Source organism: Myotis myotis, unplaced genomic scaffold, assembly GCF_014108235.1.
Source record: "Myotis myotis isolate mMyoMyo1 unplaced genomic scaffold, mMyoMyo1.p scaffold_m19_p_12, whole genome shotgun sequence".
Classification (NCBI taxonomy): Eukaryota; Metazoa; Chordata; class Mammalia; order Chiroptera; family Vespertilionidae; genus Myotis; species Myotis myotis.
The window spans coordinates 6,115,719-6,134,151 of record NW_023416316.1 but is presented as its reverse complement, the minus strand read 5'-3'; the positions used below and the strand labels follow the sequence as shown (position 1 = coordinate 6,134,151).

Genomic DNA, 18,433 nt, shown 5'->3' with positions numbered 1-18,433 from the left:
GTCATCAGTCCAATGGACTCTGGACGCTCGGGTCTAGATGATTTCAGGAGGGCAAGAATGTATCAGGAGACCGGTTTTATTACATTTCACTTAAAACAGATTATGACCACCCAGTTACACTCTTCCTCCAATTTGGTCATTAATTGTTAAAGGTCTGGACATGTCTATAGTTCCCTGACAGAAGAGAAGTACTTACGCCATGGTTGTTGGGAGCAAGTGTTTTGTTTTGTTTTGGTCCCCTCTCCTTCTTCTGATTATTCTGACATTTATAAAAGTCAAAATGAGCAGAGCAAAATAAATGTGCATCTCTCTTCTGTGGAACAGACCTGCCCACATTTCTTTCTCAGAGAGAGAAGGGGGGAAAAAATCATCACCAGAGAGACAGGGTTTTAAAATTTTGTTCTACGGCCCTGTAACTCCTGAAGCCGTAGTCAGTCAATATTGTTAATGTACCTTGTTAATTTGATAGGATTTGTCAGGTAACTCCACTGGAAAATTATATAAAACTGTTCCAGATGAAAAGATGATAGTGACATGAATTAAAGTGATAGAACAACAGTGGAATATAAACCAGAAATGACACCCAAAGTGGCTGTTGATTTATTGCCGTCCTGAGTTTGGTTCTGGGCTCCCATGTATATTAGTGCTACAAATCTGGGTCCATTTAGCAGGGGGATGCTCATACATACATCACCAGCTCCTGCTCCGAGCCAAGGTCACTCCCCATGGCATCAATCTTTTCAACAGAGCCTACTTCACAAAGCAGGGCTTTTGTAACCATCTCAGATGTAACAGACTTTAGTCCTCTTTCATCTTTCTTTTATCATGTAAAGTACACTTTAACTTCTATTATTTTTATCTGCAAATTGTTACAGTATAGTTCATCCATTACAGGCTATATCTCCACATCAATTGCCCAAGCTCTGTGCAGCCACAAGAACACTTTCCCAATGACACCCTTTCCTGGGGTTATTGTGCAGTCACTGTTCAGAGAGGAGAACCCCAAGTCTGGGGTTTGAGGATGAAGACGTGGGAGATGAATGCATTAGGTTCAAGATGGGCAGGCAGGTGGAACACCACTTAAACAATTGGCGTGTTCCAAAAAAGGTGCACGTAAATCAGATTTTTTTCTGAATCAAATCACATTTCCCACTGACTTCTAGTTCCAGAGATACTTTATCTTCATTTTGGATTGATCTGTAATTGGCAGGGGCCCCCAACACTTGAGTTTTAAGTTTCTCTGCCCTGCAGGCTCTCAGTCAAGTGGTTAATGATCTGTAAAACCCTCGCCTGCCTAGAGGAGTCACTATTTAAAGGAACCTGTAGGGGAATCTTTCCTGATGGGAAAATCCTTTTGTACAATTAAATAATCTCATCCTCCTTGAGGTGTGTGTGAGTCTCAGTGTCTTCAAGCAGGGCCCACGGCCCCACGGGACCCTGCTGGCTCTGGCTGGAGAAGTGGCAGCTCTCTAATTCTGGCCCCGGGGGGCTGGAGGCAATCCACGGCAGGAGCCCAGGCTCCTGAGCACACCCAGCCCCCACTGCTGAAGAGAGCGCCTGCAGAATCCAGCCTGGCAGCAGAGACCTCTTTTGTCCCTGACCTGGGAGTCCGATGGATGTCTCCTTTTTGGTTGGAAGGAGGAGGCATGCTGGCGGAGAGGAGACCAGTTAGGAGGCTGGTGCCTCAGTCCAGGCCAGGGGCAAAGAGGGGTAAACATTAACTGGCATCAACCATGTGCCAGCATGGCTAGAAACCCTTTGTGTAAGGGTTTCAAGTCTCACAACCTTATAAAGTTGGTTACTGTACTTATCCCTATTTTATAGAGGAGGAAACTGGAACAGGGAGGTTAAGTAACTTGTCCAAGATTGCACAGCTAAAAAGTGAGAAAGCCAGGCAATGTGGCTCCGGAGGGTGTCCTCTCAGCCACTACACTATTCCACAGGAACTGTGCCGCGTGTTCACACAGCACACCCCAGGGGAGGGGAAGGTGCTTGTCTAAGGCTGGGGAGCTTCTAAGTGGAAAAGCCATTTTCACACCCACAGCTTTTTGGTTCCCAAATATGGTTCTTTGCATTGCTCTGCACAGACTCATTCAGTTGAGTCAAGAGGACATAATGAGGAACTCTGCCCACCCAGTTTTAGTCTTCTCTCAATTTTCACCAAGGAACAAAGAGATATTCAAATGTGACAATAGGTGCACACCTATTTCTGTTCGTACATGGGAAATCCTATCAGTACTCTTTTGTGTTTTTGGGCCGCTGAACATGGTTTTGATTTCCCTGACTGAAGTTTTAGTAAAGACACTGAAAGAAAGGCAGAGGCACTCCTCAAAGTGTTGCTATGCACTAGTTTTAAGAAATTCAAATCACAAACATATGTCCAAGAAAACAAGGGAAGCCTGCTTTTGTTGTTTGTATTTCTCCAACTTAAATGGCCAACAACAGAGGATTAGCTAATCCAACCATGACGCAATAGAACACAACCAAGAAAAATTATGTGTGAGGAAAGCCTGACTTGGAGAAATTCTTACATCATGTGAAAAGTACAGAAAAAACATTTATAGAAAAGAGATGAAAAGGATATGCTGCAAACTGGCAACGGTGGTCAACTCTAGCTACATCCTTTCCTTTTCTGTAATGAATTTCCAAATAAAATTTTACCCAAATAAATCCAAACCTTTTTAAAAGTTGACTTTTGGGGGGGTTTCCATTTCAGAATTCAGCATGGTTGAATTCTGTCCCGGATAATCATGACAAGTGATGGCAACTGAAGCTTATTCCATCTGGCAGGTCTCAGTACCCAAGACTGAGCTGCTGGGAAGGGCTCCATTACGCCCAACCTGTGCCTCCCTCACAGTGGTGCCCGGAGGCTCCGCCCTACCAGCCATGGCAGGTAAGGAACAACAGAGCCCGGGTCAGCCCCTTCCTCCGGAAACAAGCGAGGCCATTGGCCTCCTTTACCAGGTCTCCCCCTATGCACCGATCCTCAGCCACCTGCCATGACCTGTTCATGCTCCCACTTCTGACAGCTTCCCGATACGGGGAGTCCAGCTTCACTGGAAGCGAACTATCACACCGCCGCCAGGGGCAGAAAACACCGCCTGATGGCTGTGCCACATCAATGCCGGCATAAAAATCCTTCCTTAACAAGACAGCTCAGAATAAACAAAAATGCGACTCAGCCACAGACACAACGCTCTGGGGCAGCGGTTCTCAACCTGTGGGTCGCGACCCCTTTGGCGGTCGAACGACCCTTTCACAGGGGTCACCTAAGACCATCCTGCAGATCAGGTATTTACATGACGATTCATAACAGTAGCAACATGACAGTTATGAAGTAGCAACGAAAATAATTTTATGGTTGGGTCACAACATGAGGAACTGTATTTAAAGGGCCAGAAGGTTGCCCTGACCGGTTTGGCTCAGTGGATAGAGCACTGGCCTGCGGACTCAAGGGTCCCAGGTGGTCCCAGGTTCGATTCCGGCCAAGGGCATGTACCTTGGTTGCGGGCACATACCCATTAGGGAATGTGCAGGAGGCAGCTGATCGATGTTTCTCTCTCACCGATGTTTCTAATTCTCTGTCCCTCTCCCTTCCTCTCTGTGAAAAATCAATAAATATATTTTAAAGGGCCAGAAGGTTGAGAATCACTGCTCTGGGGAAATGATTTGTCCACGGCTTTAGCGTTGTAAGGAGACACTTGCCCGTTTTAACTAACCAGAGATTTCCATGCAAGGAAACGAGCATTGCATGTCCTCCTCCGCTAACACAGACTGAACCTCCTGTGAGCAGCCCCAGCGCGGGTCCTTGGTGTAGACCACACTGTCAGGAAGGCGGTGCAGCCCATTTTAGATTTAAAGGCAGTAGTGCAGAGAGGTGAGGGGCAGGGACTTCAGGTCCCAGAGTTCTGAGTTCAGGCATCAGCTTGCCTACTTCCTAACTGTGTGACTTTGGCCAAGTTGCTACAGAATAGTGATGTACCGGCCTCATGGACTTATAGGATTAAGTGAAATAAGACTTGTAAAGTGCTTGGCATGGTGATTAATTCATAGCTAATGACCCATACTACTATTCTCGTGACTATTACTATCAGGGGTTAGGCACTGGGCTGTGACACAGATCGAGTGACAAGGGTCAGAACAACGAAGCTGAGGGAGCACAGAGGGATGTGACCAAGGGACTGCTGGCCGCAAGCTGAGGGTGAGGGGAATTCTCTCTGGGACCTGCTCTGCACCCCAGATTTGGAAGTACCAGGATCCACGACTGTGCAGGTGGGGACACCAATGCCCTCATACCCACGAATCCTTACAATAACCTCCTGTCACCAGGCACCTTCCCCCTGCAACCCCCAAGAGTGCAACTCAACAGCAGGAGGAACGTTCTCACACCTGGAGCTGTGGAAACATTTACGCGGGGGAACCCCATCCTCTAAGGCCTGTAGGTTATTAACCTGGAGACCTTGATTTTTGCCAGCACATTTCCACTGATGTTATCCTGTTCTCCCTCAGCGAGCCTGACCTTCCTCCTTTGTAAAATAGGGTACCAACAGTACCAGTTCCTGGGGTGTCATGAAAATGGAATGGCATAAGCACATAAAAAACTTAAGGAGAGTGCCTGGCACATAAAAAAGGGCTCCATCAATCATCCCTAAAATTATTACTAAAGATGAACCTCAGAAAAGTGAAATGATACATTTGCCCAGGGTGAATCAAGTTAGCAAATGGCAAAGCTGGGCTGAACCCCAGCCTAGCAAACTAAGTCTAGTGTGTTCTGACCCATCAGCTATTTCCTACTGTCCCAGAGGAGGCTGCTTGACTCAGGAGCACACCTCCCGTGAGAGACACTTAAAATGCCCTTCTAGGAAGCTAAAACACCAGTTTGGCAAAAATTAGAGCATTTGATTTTCCATGCCTCAGTGTGTTTCCTGAGTTATTGTTTATTTGCTCAGACATCACGAGCTGTGGTTCATTCATCAATTTCCTACAACTCTCAGCCTAAGACTACAAAATCCCCACTGTTGTTAAATCCTGGAGTAGCTTTTTGTACAAGTCTACAATCCTCTTGTCTTCGAGTTACCTAGAGCCTGCGGAAGCCTGGGAAGGCCTCCTGGGAGTGCCACTGAACAACTCTTTGCCAGAGTGGATTTCGCTGAATCTACACAGCCAATCAATAGCGTCCACAGAGCAGTCAGGGAAGTCTTTGCAAGTTGTCTGAATTTACACATAGGATCAGACACGCAGGCTGTTTGGGCTTAACGAGACCTCAGAGATCACCTAGTCTGGGGCTTTCATTCTCCAGAAGAAGAAATGGAGGCTCAGGGCAGGGACACGACTTGTCTAATGTCACCCATTGATGACAGATCTGTGACCATAATTCACATCCCCATACCATCTGGCCAGGGCTTAAACAGACCAGCTCTCCTGTCTTACTGTGCAGTGCTCACACAGTGGGTATATTCACACAGTCATCAACTGCATCAATAATACAAACCCAGTGGTCGTAATGCCATAATGACCAATACCGGTCACCAGGAGGGGCTTGACGCCGGGTCCCGCAGCACGCCGGGTCTGGGTCTCGTGTGATTTTGTGTGCTGGGCTTCTAGTTACAATATAAAAAGCACAGCCGCGGCAACATGTTAGGAACCCAAAACAGATGAAATGCGAGCGTGGCGAGCCTGATGTTCCTGAGATCAAGAGGGTACTGAAGCCCAGGATCGCCGGTTTCCTTTGAGGGGGTAACCATCCGAAAGCATTTGGGAACCTAGCTAACAGCTGCCAATTCCAATGTGTGGTCAGTGGCAGTTCTAAGTGTACTTGACTAGACCATGAGCCTTGATGCAAACTAAGGGGCGGCTTACACATGAGTGAGACCGTGAATGTACAGCAACACTCGACAAGCCCTTGGCATCAGGGCAGAGCTTACAGAACGAGAGCAGGGACTGTTTAATTCCAGGAGCGCCTGTTCTCACCTGAGGGCTACTTTCTCTCTGTAGAGAAAGCAGTTACAAAGACTTTGTACTGAGGCAGTTAGAGTCCCAAACTAAATATTCTCCTGGTAAACAGATACCTCGGGTGAGCTTATGATGTGAGTGGAAGCAGAAATGCCATTTCCTAAGATAATTTATAGTATCACCCATAGAGTGGGAACATCAGGTCTTCCCACATTCGGGCCCAGGTACATGGCCAGCGCTCAAGTGCCAAGGAGAGGAAGTGGTTAAAAAAATACAGAACCTTGATGGCCTCTCAGATGTCCTATTCCATTAATTCTATTATGCCAGCCGTTCACATCTTTTTCCAATTCTTAATTCTTTCTCAGCCACCTGAGGAACCTGACACATTGTCATCAGCAACCTGGATTACTCAGCAGGAATTCTCAAAAAAGCAGATCTGGGAGCAGGCAACTATAGGAAAGTACAGTTAGAAAAAGCCCCCCGAATTCCCGACATTCCCAGGCAGATTTCCCCTCAGCCCCATCACTGCGTTAAGCACTGATGGGGTAAAGGAACTGGATAGTATCTGTCTTGCTCTCATAAGTTCATTAGTGTTTTTTCTGTTCTAGTCTAAATTTTGGTTCAGAAAATGTTGCCACAGCAGGGACAGAACAATCACTTAATACTAAATTGTCATCCTCAAATGACTCAATGGACCCAGGGATTTTGGAGCCAAGCGGGATGCATGTCTCCTGATCATTTTAGTGTCTTTGAATGGAGAAGGGTTATCTCCTTAGTATTCGAAAAGAAAATGAAACAGAAATGTGGAAGGAGGAGCAATCCACTTCTTAAGAACATGCATTGCCAGATTATGTAATTACTTCAACTATACACCATAGGTATCCCATCAGAAAATAACAGGGCGAACATTTTGCCCACACAGCCACAGAGATCTACTTTTAGCATCAGCGGGAGCCCGAGGAGTAATCAAGCCCAGGCACAGCTGTTTGCTTTCACGCACACAGTCTTGTGTTGCTAATGTGTTTAAGTCTGCACATTGTATATGAAAAAATAACTCTGTAATAAGGTCTTCCCTGAATGCTGACTTACAGATATTAACTAGGGAGTTAAATAATAATGGAGATCCGACAGATAAACCAGGGAAGACAAGAGATGGCAAATATGCTGCCTCCCATCATGCTCAGGCCCAGGGCAGACATTTTTAATCAATCACAGAGTTTCTTTATGCTGCCTGGGGATGCGTTCAAGATGCTGCCTCAGCATAATGCTCTGGGCAGCCCTTACAAACCTGACTGGAGCGGGTTTATGAGATGAAAGCTCACTGCCTTCTCTACGATATGTGCTATTGGTAATTTTGATAAATAACTACTGTGATCACAAGTATTGTGATTATACATGTGAATTGTTTTATGAAGAGATAATGGAGGTAACCTTTTGGTAGAGGTTATTTTATAGTATAGTCTTTGTTTAAAAATATTTTTATTGATTTCAGAGAGGAAGGGAGAGGGAGAGAGATAGAAGCACCAATGATGAGAGAGAATCATCGATTGGCTGCCTCCTGCATGCCCCCTACTGGGGATCAAGCCCACAACCTGGGCATGTGCCCTGACCGCAATCGAACTATGACCTTCTGGTTCATAGGTTGATGCTCAACCACTAAGCCACTGGCTGGGCATAATATAGTCTTTATCTGGAAATCCAATACAGAATTTGCGTAGCCTATACAGAATTGTTAGGCTATATATGCAATATGACACAGATGATATATTATGTATTGTATCATGGTCTGAATTCAAGGTACATTGTTTCCTTTTGGTGACTCGGAGACAGTCTCTATTGACAAATGATATGGTGAAGGAATCAAGTTAGCGCAAGTGGCACAATTATTGAAGCATTTCCCAGCCTGAGACTGTCAGGAAAACCAGGCTGCCTGCCCAGTCAGGAGAAACAAGCCTTGGACAAAGAGATAAGAGGCAAAAAAGTCCTTTGGATGCTCTGAGGCTGTTTCCCGAACCCCACAATTAAGGGGAGATTCTGGGCCGGCAGGTCTGGGATGGGTCAGGGACTTGGTGGTTCTGATGCAGGGTCAGGAAAGGAAGTACTGCTCCAAGGCACCGTGTGAATGAGAGGTGAACATGGGATGTCCTTGTCCTCTCTGCCTGTTTTTTTATATGGATTTCTGAGTGTCCCCTGGGAAGGTGCATCATAATCCAGCTTCTGCCAGCCAGCCCAACAAATACTCCTTGACAGAATACTGTGGGCTTTCTAGATGATCATGGGTGGTATTCTCCATCTGACCCTTTTAGTTTCAGTTTTCCCCAAACCTACTTCCCCCTGCCATCTCGGCATGTTTGGGTATCACCCATGTCTTAGCACCTGATCCTATGGTCAGCCACATAGAATCAGGCAAATGGAAGATCAAGTCATGAAAGAAACCCTGACTTGGTATAAGCTCAAGCAAAGCCTACACTTACGGGCATCTGTACTTCTAGGCCCAACATAGGGGAAGCAGACAAGACAAAATATTCCAAGAATGTTTTCAGGAAATACAGGAATGGTTAGCCATAGCAGCTTTGTTTGGTGAGCTTTCCAGAGCAGGGATGGCAAATCAATTTCGACTTCAGGACCAGCTCCAGTGATTGGCAGGGGCCGCTCAGAGAGCTGTCCTGGGAAGGATTCTGAGGTCAGGTCCAGGCCCAGAGGGAAGTGCAGCAACTGACTAACAACGTGAATGGAGGGTGAAATAGTGGCACCCAAGCCACACTGACACAGCTCCGCAGGCCAGGATGAGGGAAGAGCGAGGGATGTGCAGAAAATTTAAAACTGGTCAAAGCGAAGTAATCACTTCCTTTGTGCAGGCAAGTTATTAGACTGAGGCATCTGTGGCATGAGGGGCTGGGTTTAGCATATGGATTGGGGTTCAGTCCCAGTTCTCCGACTGGGACTGGATATCCCCCTGTATATCTGGTGGCTCGGGGTGAGGGAATGGGAGTTAGTACCTATGAAGTAATAGCGCTGTGCCAGGAAATGCTAAGTGCTTTGTCTACATCACAGTATTTCATTAACTCCTCCAAGCCTGTTTCCTCAGGTATGAAATGGAAATAACATCATCAGTGTGCTGTGTGGATTAAATAAGGTAACAGGGGTGAAAGTTCACTGTACACTGGAAACTGTTATAGAACTAGCGTATTAGTGCAATGCCGATTCGCATTCAAGGCATAAGATAGTAGTTAGCCATCAGACTCGGCCTCAGACAGACTTGGGTTCTGATTCTGGCTTCATTACTTACTAGATTCTTCCCTACACCCCAGTTTCCTCAGATGAAATATGGAGATAATATCAGCACTAGCTAATAAGAGTGCTACAATCACAGGAGACAAAGCATGTAAGAGAGTGATCAGCAAATGCTCGGCACATAGTAAGCCCTTCATAAACCATAACTGCTTTAAAAAATTATAATTCTTCTTGTGAATACTCTTTACAAAGAATAGATCTTTGCCATAGATTTCATTAATAGACACCCCAAAAAGTCTGGCGGAAAACTGGTTTAAGTTTGGGTCCTGCAGATCAAAGTTTGACTCTCTCATCCCGACAGCAGAAATCAGCGGCAGGTGGTAACAGTGGAGCAGCGGCCACCACTGCCCTCAGAAGACAAGAGCTGAGCTGGCACCTGGGCTGGGAACCCCGGCCCCTGCTGTGTGAGGACCGCGGAGGCCGAGTGGCCGGTGGTTTTCTGTGGCCTCGGCAGCATGGCTGGGTGAATGCGCACACAGACACTACACTTAGGAACCTGCCACAGGGGGCGAGTGAACCTCTGCTCTGACTGACAGGGCGGGCAAGCGGAGGCGGCCATCCATCACTGTCAGGAAAGATCTGAAGCACCTCGCTAGTCAGTTGAAATAAAATAAATTATTTACTGATCTCAGGGTCCAGATGCTCACTTGAATGCTCATAAAGGGTGTGCTGTTTACTCTGTGGTGGATTCTGTTTCAGGAAGGAAGGATTTCTGGATCTCTGTGTGCAGGTGTTTGTTGTTGTCAGAATGAAAGGGTGTTATTATCTGCTTTGCAAGGAGGGAGACAGGGTCTTAAGTTACATATCTGAACTCGTACATGGGAATAGGAAATGAGCGTATTTATTCACTTCATGGTACAGGACTCAGGGCACAGTTTATCTGTCAAAAAATTTCTTAGGACTAATTAATGCAGTTTCTACTTATAATGCTAAAGATTGAACTTAAATGCATAACAGAAGCATTCTGACACGTTTTAGAAGCATCTCAGAGCTGTGATGTTCCACCAGAGGGAGCCATGTGCACCACTGGAAGCATCCAGAGGCGGCTGGGACCTGGCCTCTAGTCACTTCTTTTCTGAGAACCTCTGCTCTAGGGAGAGATGCTTGTATCACTGTCAGCCATTTCTACCTGAGACGTCTCCACTGTGGCTACAATATAGCCACTACCTAATCTGAGTGATCTGGTTACATGTTTTCAAGATGGTGGAATAGAAGAGAAAGTAATAAGCAAAATAAATATGTCTGACAATAATAACGCTAAGATAAGCTACCACTGAGAATACAGCGTCTATGGGCCACTTTCATACAATCTTGAAAGGTAAATGTAACTCCCATTTTTTAAATGACAAGAATTAAGATTAACCAGGGGAGGGACTTGTCCAAGGTGACCCTGCAGGTAGGTAGTAATGCTGGGATTCACACCCAGTCCCGACTGCAAAACGAGGCTCTTCTCACAGATCCTTTTCTGGACCTTTTCCTTTATACTACTTTTTTTTTTTTTTAAATTTTAAAAGAGAGAGGAACATCGATTTGTTGCTCCACTTATTTCTGCATTAATTGGTTGATTCTTGTATGTGCCCTGACCGGGGATTGAACCCACAACCTTGGTGTATCGGGACAATGCTAAAACCAACTGAAATACCCTGCCAGGGTCCCTGGACCTTTTCCTTTAAATAAATATTCAGGTCGGAATCTGATGAATTAAAGTTTGGCTTTTTGCCTTGAGAAAAAATTAGGGGAAGAAGCCCAGAAACCAGTTTGCACTCCTTTTCACTTTGGGGGTCAGTGGATTTGCTGATTATGCTCACCTGGGAAAACCCCTGCCTTCTCTCCTGGACCTTTATCTTGGCTGCACTCTGGCTATTTATTGAGCTTCTTAAAACTAAACCCACTCAGAGAAAACAGACCCTTTGTTACTGGGAAGGCACTGCATTCAGGCACACGCAAACTGGATGTCAGAGTAGCATCCTTACTTTAGTAAACTTTTCACTGAAAACATACCAACCGAAAGTACATAAATCATAAGAGTATGTATGCTTGACTTTTCCACAAAGTCTACAGACTCATGTAATCAGCACCCAGATAAGGCACAGAACTTTATCAGTGTCTCAGAAGCCCCTTCAGTCTGGGCTCCCAGGATAACCACCATCATTACTTCCACACAGATTATTTTGGTGTATTTTTGAATGCTATATAAATGGAATCATACAGTCTGTACTTTTGCCCCCCTTTCTGGACCTGGTTTCTTTTTGAGCAGTCTTTTATTTTTATTTCTAGGAGACATATCAGCAAAAGCATCCCCAGGAAGAACACCCCTGAAGAAACTTTATGTTTTAAGAATCAACATTAAATAAGCATTTTTTTTTTATTTTTTTTTACCACTTTAGAGATTTAGTTTTTTGTGTGAGGAATAAACAGTCTAGAGAGGGGGAAGAAGAGTAGATTCTTTGTTTTGGTTCAAAGTTACTGGGTGCTAATTCATGTACTGAGTTTATTTTGGAATCACCATCATCTCAGCAGCTGATGTTCACTGAGCACTTGCCTTGCTAAGTATTCTGCATGTGCTATTACATTCCATCCCCACAATTACCCCATCTATGAGGGACTATTAGCTTCATTTTACAAATGTGGAGACGGAGATTCTGAGTCATCTGCCTGTGATATTACAGCTAATTATCGAGCCAAGGTTTGGACCCAGGCCTCTAAGTCCTGAGTCTGTCCTCTGAGTGCTTCCCCATGTTGCTCCTCCACCAACAGTCCTCACCTTCAGACTTTAGCAGCCGCCAGGCCCTGTGCTCAGGGCTTTATGTGGACCGCTGGCTTGTTCCACGGCGGAAGCTGGTACCACTAACACTCCCACTTAAGCAGAATGGAACTGAGCTCGGAAAGATGAAGACACTTGCCTAACATGGCTGGTTACTGATGGAGCCACAACTTAAACCAGCTGTGATCCTGACGCTCATCTTTTAGTTACTAAGCTGTACTGTCAGCATATTTCAGGGGTGGGCAAACTTTTTGACTCGAGGGCCACAATGGGTTCTTAAACTGGACCGGAGGGCCGGAACAAAAGCATGGATGGAGTGTTTGTGTGAACTAATATAAATTCAAAGTAAACATCATTACATAAAAGGGTACGGTCTTTTTTTTTTTTTAGTTTTATTCATTTCAAATGGGCGTAGTTTGCCCGCGGCTGGCATATTTCAAGCTCCTGTCAGTCAAGTTGAGAAGAAATTATTAAGATATTTTTCAGGCTTTATTACAATTAGCCAGACTAATGCCAACATTAGAAAAGATTTTATGATAAGACACATACAAAGCATTTATGAGAATCGTAAGTCGTGAGCCTTCGAGTTAGACTCCAAGCCTTCTTCCTTTATGCATGAAGCGAACGAGGCCCAGGCAGGGGCAGTGTGGCAAAGTTCAGTGGCAGTCCAGCTCTCTGACTAAGCCAGGCATCCACCCAGGCTCCCCCTCCTCCCACCTGTTAGGGAGCAGGTGCACTCACATTGGCCAGACCAGGGTTCTGTTCCTGACACCACCAACCTACCTGCTGTGCGAGCTTGAGCGTAAGCCTTCACCTCTCTGCCCCTTATCTACCTTCTCTGTTAGACGGGGACGGTAAACGCACTCTTTTCTGGGTGGTTAAGTAGCGCACGTGAAGCACTTAGCACAGGGCCTAGTACACAGCAGATACCTGCACATGACAGCCATGACGACAGTGAGGTATTAATATTCTGTTGACTGCTGTGACACTTTTTCTACTCCGGTTAGGTTTAAGTCAAAACAGAAATTTAGATTGGAACACATTAACACCAAATATTAGTTGGAAGTTAGTTCCGAATTATCTGGTGAGAATCCAAATACAACTTCTGAGATCACTGTAAAGCTTCCCGAATAAGTAAGTGCATGAGTGACGAGGCAATGAATCCACGGAGAAGGAAAAGGCAGGCGGCAGTGCTACCAGCAGTCTCAGCATGGCAAGTAAGAGAATTACAGAATGAGAAGAATTATGGAACCTCGCAGAAGTCAATCGGTTTGAAAAGAGTCTCAAGTTAGTTCTATTTCTAATCTTCTGCTTCATAAAAAAGAAGACAAGACAGAGCACTCGGCTGGGGAAAAGGAGGTACTTTAAATTTCACTGTTTAAACATTTTCTCTGAAAACAAATTACCGTCGGTCATTCAGGTCACATGAAAGTTGTATGTTGTTTCTTTCCCCATCTCTACACTGACCACTGACATAAAGGGTTCACTTCATCACCTGTTCATGCACTTACCTAACTGTACGTCGGTTGTGAATCGCAGTCTGTGGATCATGCTGACTTTGAATGACTTGTAATGGTGGCTGCTAAGCATATCCTGTACTGTAGCTATGTCAATTTGCGAATCCTCCTCACAAACCCCGTCTGCCCTTGAACCTGGGGAGGAAAAAGCAGTTTAACACATAAAGATACATGAGGCTTGGCAAATGTTGTCTGCTTAAAATGCTTTGGGATAAATTAAAATAATATGGGCTATTTAATTTGGAGAAGAAAAGGCTGAGCAATGACTTAATAATGCCATTCCAGTAAACAGAGAACGGTAACATATTAATCACTCAACAATTAATTCCACAAACACGGCCTCTTCTGTGGCAGGCCCTGGGCCAGGCAGCGGGGGTACTGAAGGCGAGAAACACTCCTGCTCACCAGCGGCTCTGTCTCCACAAGAGAAAGTCAAAACCACAAAGCATGGGTGGTCACATGTCTCGTTTCTTTTTCTCATATTAATTTTCCCGATCATAAAAGTAATCCATACTTCTTGAAGAATCCCGTTCTTTCTGAGATTCTCAAATATCACCTTGCCGTCCTGCGCCCCCGTCTGCGTGGATGCAGGCACGAGCCAGCTCACCCGCGACGGCTGGAACAGTCTCCCACTGGCCTTCTGGCCACCAGGCTCCCTCTGCAATCCAGCCACCACAGGGCTTTCCCATTCATCTTTCTAAGGCTTTGATCATTTATTCACTCATCAAATGTTTAGTGAGAGCTCTGTGCATGCTAAGTACTCTGATATGTGACACTGGCGACAAGTAAGACAACTGGTACTGAAAAATCGTCCCTGGCTTCCCATGGCTTCCTGAATGATGCACACTTTTTTCAGCCAAGTAGTCAAGACTGTCCATAATCTGGCTGAAACAAACATTTTCAATTTTGCTTGTCACTTCTCACATATACCTTCTCTCAGCAACTCCCAGACTCCCCAGACTGCACACAGATGCAAGTTTTTCTACTTCTGGGCCTTTGCTCATGTGGTACCCTTGGCCTAGAACACCCTTTCCGCCCCTTACCCTGCACCTGTCAAGACCCCACCCAGGCAGGCTAGCCCAAACTCCACCTTCTGCTGAATTCCATTCCTACTGGACCCTGGAGCCAGGGAGACCTGGGCTCAGTTCCTAGCTCTGCCTCTAACTAGCTGCATGATCTATGGCAAGCGACCGGCTCTCTGAACCCCCGTCTTTGCCATACACAGAATGTCAAAATGTGTTTTAAAAATCTAACACATACTATGCTTAATAAGTAGCAGTCATGATTATTATTTTTTATATTTTTTTTATTGATTTCAGAGAAGAAGGTAGAAGGAGAGAGAGAGAAACATCAATGATGAGAGACAATCATTGATTGGTTGCCTCCTGCACACCCCCTAAAGGGGATCGAGCCCACAGCCCGGGCATGTGCCCTTGACTGGAATCAAACCTGGGACCCTTCAGTCTGCAGTCTGACGCTCTGTCCACTGAGCCAAACCAGCTAGGGCAGTCACGATGATTTTTATTCTACTGTCATAGAGGATCACTTTCAGCCTGGCACTGGAGTTGCTGAGTGGTTGCTCTTGTCCTAATTCAGAAGCTTTGTGAGGGCCAGTAAAGTTTGTTTATCTCTGTATCTTCTCCTGTAAGCCGTACAGGCAACTGGCATGCTCTCACTAAATTCTGCTAAATAAATAGATAACCAAACAGAAGCTAGGACATATGAGTGCTTGCTACACAGCAGGCATGGTGAAGTGCTTTTACACATGCGAAACCTCATGACAACTGGCTGTCATTGCTCATCTGAGGCTTTGGGAATCTGAGGCTTTCGAGGTGAAGTCACATGTCCAAGGTCACACTCACCAAAGCTAAACTCTCTCACCCTGCAGTTTGAAATGAGCTGTCCTGAAGGTGCAGCTGCTGGTGCCACTCACCAGTGGGAGGGAGCACCTGCTAGCAGAGGCCAGCCAGCCTTGGGCTGAGCAGCTAGAGATGGGTCCACAGGAAGAGCCAGAGAGAACTCCTTGGACAGAGTTGGAGTAGCTACAAACTCAAGATTTGGGTACAAAACAGGAACGTCTGTTACATAACTGGTAGCCTGACAACTACACGCTTTTCCTTCCCACAGTATTGCTTACAGGATGAGCTTTATTTTTTAATCCTCAACCGAGGATGTATTTTTGAGAGGAAAAGAGAGAAAAACATTGATTGGTTGCCTCCCATCCATGCCCTGACCAGGGATCAAACCCACAACGTAGGTATGTGCCCTGACCGGGAAATGAACCCATCGCCTTTTTGGTGTACGGGAACAACGCACCAACCAACCGAGCCGCCTGGCCAGAGCGACAGGGCAAGCTTTTAAGTCAAGGCTGCTTCCTGACGCCTCCCCGAACTCCTGCATTAGGAGGTGTGTACTGGCTCCAAACACTGCACTTATTCCCAGCGTGGCCCACTCCAGCCCCTACAATAAGGCTTCCTCTCAGTGAGGACAAAGCCTCGCCCTCAGTGGCCGTTCACTGCCCGCCTGTGACACAGTCCCGCCTCAGTGTTGGCGCATGTTGCTCTCTCTGCCCAGGTCACCCATCTCCTATTTTACTCCCTCCTGGCCTATTCCTCCAGGCTCCTCCCTATTCTTCCTGAAGCGCTTAGCTCAGGTGACACCCAGGGAACTGTTCCCTGACCCCAGGCCCCCAAGTCTAGTCCAGCTCCCCTGTCAGTGCACCCCACATTTTCCTCAGAATACTTATCACAGAGAGTAATTACCTGTCTCTGCCATTCGACTGTAACCCCAAGAGGGCAGGCATGATGGCTGCTTTACTCGCCCCTGTAGCCCGGACCCTGCCAGTGTTGCCATGCACAGGATAAAGCAAGTGCTCAATAAAAACGTACTGGATGAGTACCAGGGGCCAGGTCCACAGGAAGGTGAGGATCAGAGAGGCAGAGGGGCTTAACCAACGTCACATGGCTAGGATCAGCAGAGCCGCACTCAGCGTCTGCCAGGGCCACACGAGCCCTGCTTCCCTTCTGTGGGCGCCTGTGATTCTGGATAGAGACGCCACCGCCATGCCCACCCGTCCCCTGGGGACTGTCCACATCTCTAACGGAGGCTGGTGAGAATTTAGAGTTTTGAATAATCACTCGCTTTCTCCAATGCATATCTGACTGAAACAGAACTGCCAAGATGTGTTTATTTCTACTCTAGAACCTTTTATACATATGAGAACTGTGGAGAAGTTTGGTGAAATATTGAAATCCTTTCATGTTTTAAAAATAATTTCAGGCTTTTTTGAGAAAACGCCATTATTAGGTATAACTTAGTTCAAGAATTTCTGTTTTCTTTATTAATTAGTATTTTCTAAATATTGAAGGTTCTTGATTTGGAAAGAGATAACAGCTCATTATACAAAAATGGCAATTACTAAAAAAACCCCCACCAAAACAACACACCACACTTAAGAGTTTTACATTTTTATGATGTTGGATTAAAACCAATTTAAAAATTACTATAACGTGACATATAATTTTTTACTGAGCAATTTCAATGCCAGCTGCTAATAAAGCATCTTAGCTGTAAATGATAATTCAGATGCTTTTAGATAAAGTGGTGCATAAATATAGTTGGAAATTGATTTAGCTTCTTACAGAAGCTACTGAAGAATGACATATTTTGTTTAATACACCAGCTAATGTAGTCCTAAAAGCTCAAACAAGTGCCAGTTTTCACTCCTAAATTTGCTGTGGGAGATTAATGAAAACTTTATATTTTGCTGAAATGTTAATAATGGGCAGATGAGACGATAGGATTTTAGTGGAGGTCTTAAAGCTATGGAATAACCAGCAAGGCTTGTCAATGTCCTTATATTAATTTTGTTCAAGACTGATATAGCTGGAGCTGGCTCCACACACTAATGCTTCTTGCATTGACCTTCTACTCTCCGACAGTGTAAATTCAAGTCCCATGTGAGGATTTAGGTCCCCCGATACTTGGGTGAGCTCTGAGTCTTGCCCCAGCTGACAAGGGGCATGTTTGCTTTCATGATTAGAGGGCAACAGCACCTGGGGGAGCAGAGAAGGAAGAAACAGCCCTGCTCGTGCTTCCAATACATGCTGCTCACGCCAAAGCAGGTCACCTGCTGAATGGAACGACTTCTGGTCTCGGAGTTCCAGAGCCCTTTCTCCATGCAGGTTCAGGAGTGCTGCCTGGAGGGGAGGTGTGTGTGTACGGACCAGCCAGCCTGCGACCTGCCCCCCCCCTCCCCCGCCAGGCCAGCTGTGCGCTAGACTGCGGAGGAACGCTGGTGAGGGTAAGGCCGGGTTCCTGCTCTTCAGGAGCGTACAGACTTGCTATGGAACATACAGAAAACAGTACAGGGCAGAGAGAAATGCCCAACAACCGGCTCAGGCAGCAGACCCTCTCTAAAGACAAACACCCGAAGCAGGTCCTTACCCAAAAACATGTTTTCCGGACCAGAAAAGTCTAAGACCTTCACTGTTTACATCCTTCCAGGAAGGAGCAAACCCAGCCACACGGGAAATATCCTCGGCACTGCCCCATGTGCACATTAAAATCATTACTGTGCTATCAGCTTCACATTCAAAAACCCAGTCCTGTTCAAGAGAAGGCATTTTTATCTACTCAACGTAAAAACTAGAGAGAACCAGAATGTCTTAAAAATAAATATATTAACAAAAAAACACTCCCCAAACTGTTAATTTAATTGAAATATAACCAACCCTTTGGTATTTTGTTAAATTAGCAATTAAAAAGGTCACAAGCAATTAAATGAAACAAAAGCCACACTGTGTTCATCTACATTAATGCCGAACTGGGGCTCCTGGTGAATGACAAGATGAATTGTAATGGTGCCTTCAAAGACTTCATGATGTACTTTGTCAAAGTCGGGAGT

General features: G+C 45.7%; 1 protein-coding gene across 5 annotated transcripts in view; it reads right to left on the bottom strand.

Moving 5' to 3' along the window:
• MAPKAP1 (MAPK associated protein 1) overlaps nucleotides 1–18,433 on the bottom strand; it is a 188,584-nt gene that overhangs the window by 26,344 nt on the left and 143,807 nt on the right. For all 5 annotated transcript variants that reach the window (XM_036329644.1, XM_036329646.1, XM_036329645.1 and 2 more), the window contains one exon: nucleotides 13,522–13,662. In XM_036329644.1, the coding sequence (XP_036185537.1) occupies nucleotides 13,522–13,662 (141 nt within the window). The remainder of the gene's footprint in view (nucleotides 1–13,521; nucleotides 13,663–18,433) is intronic.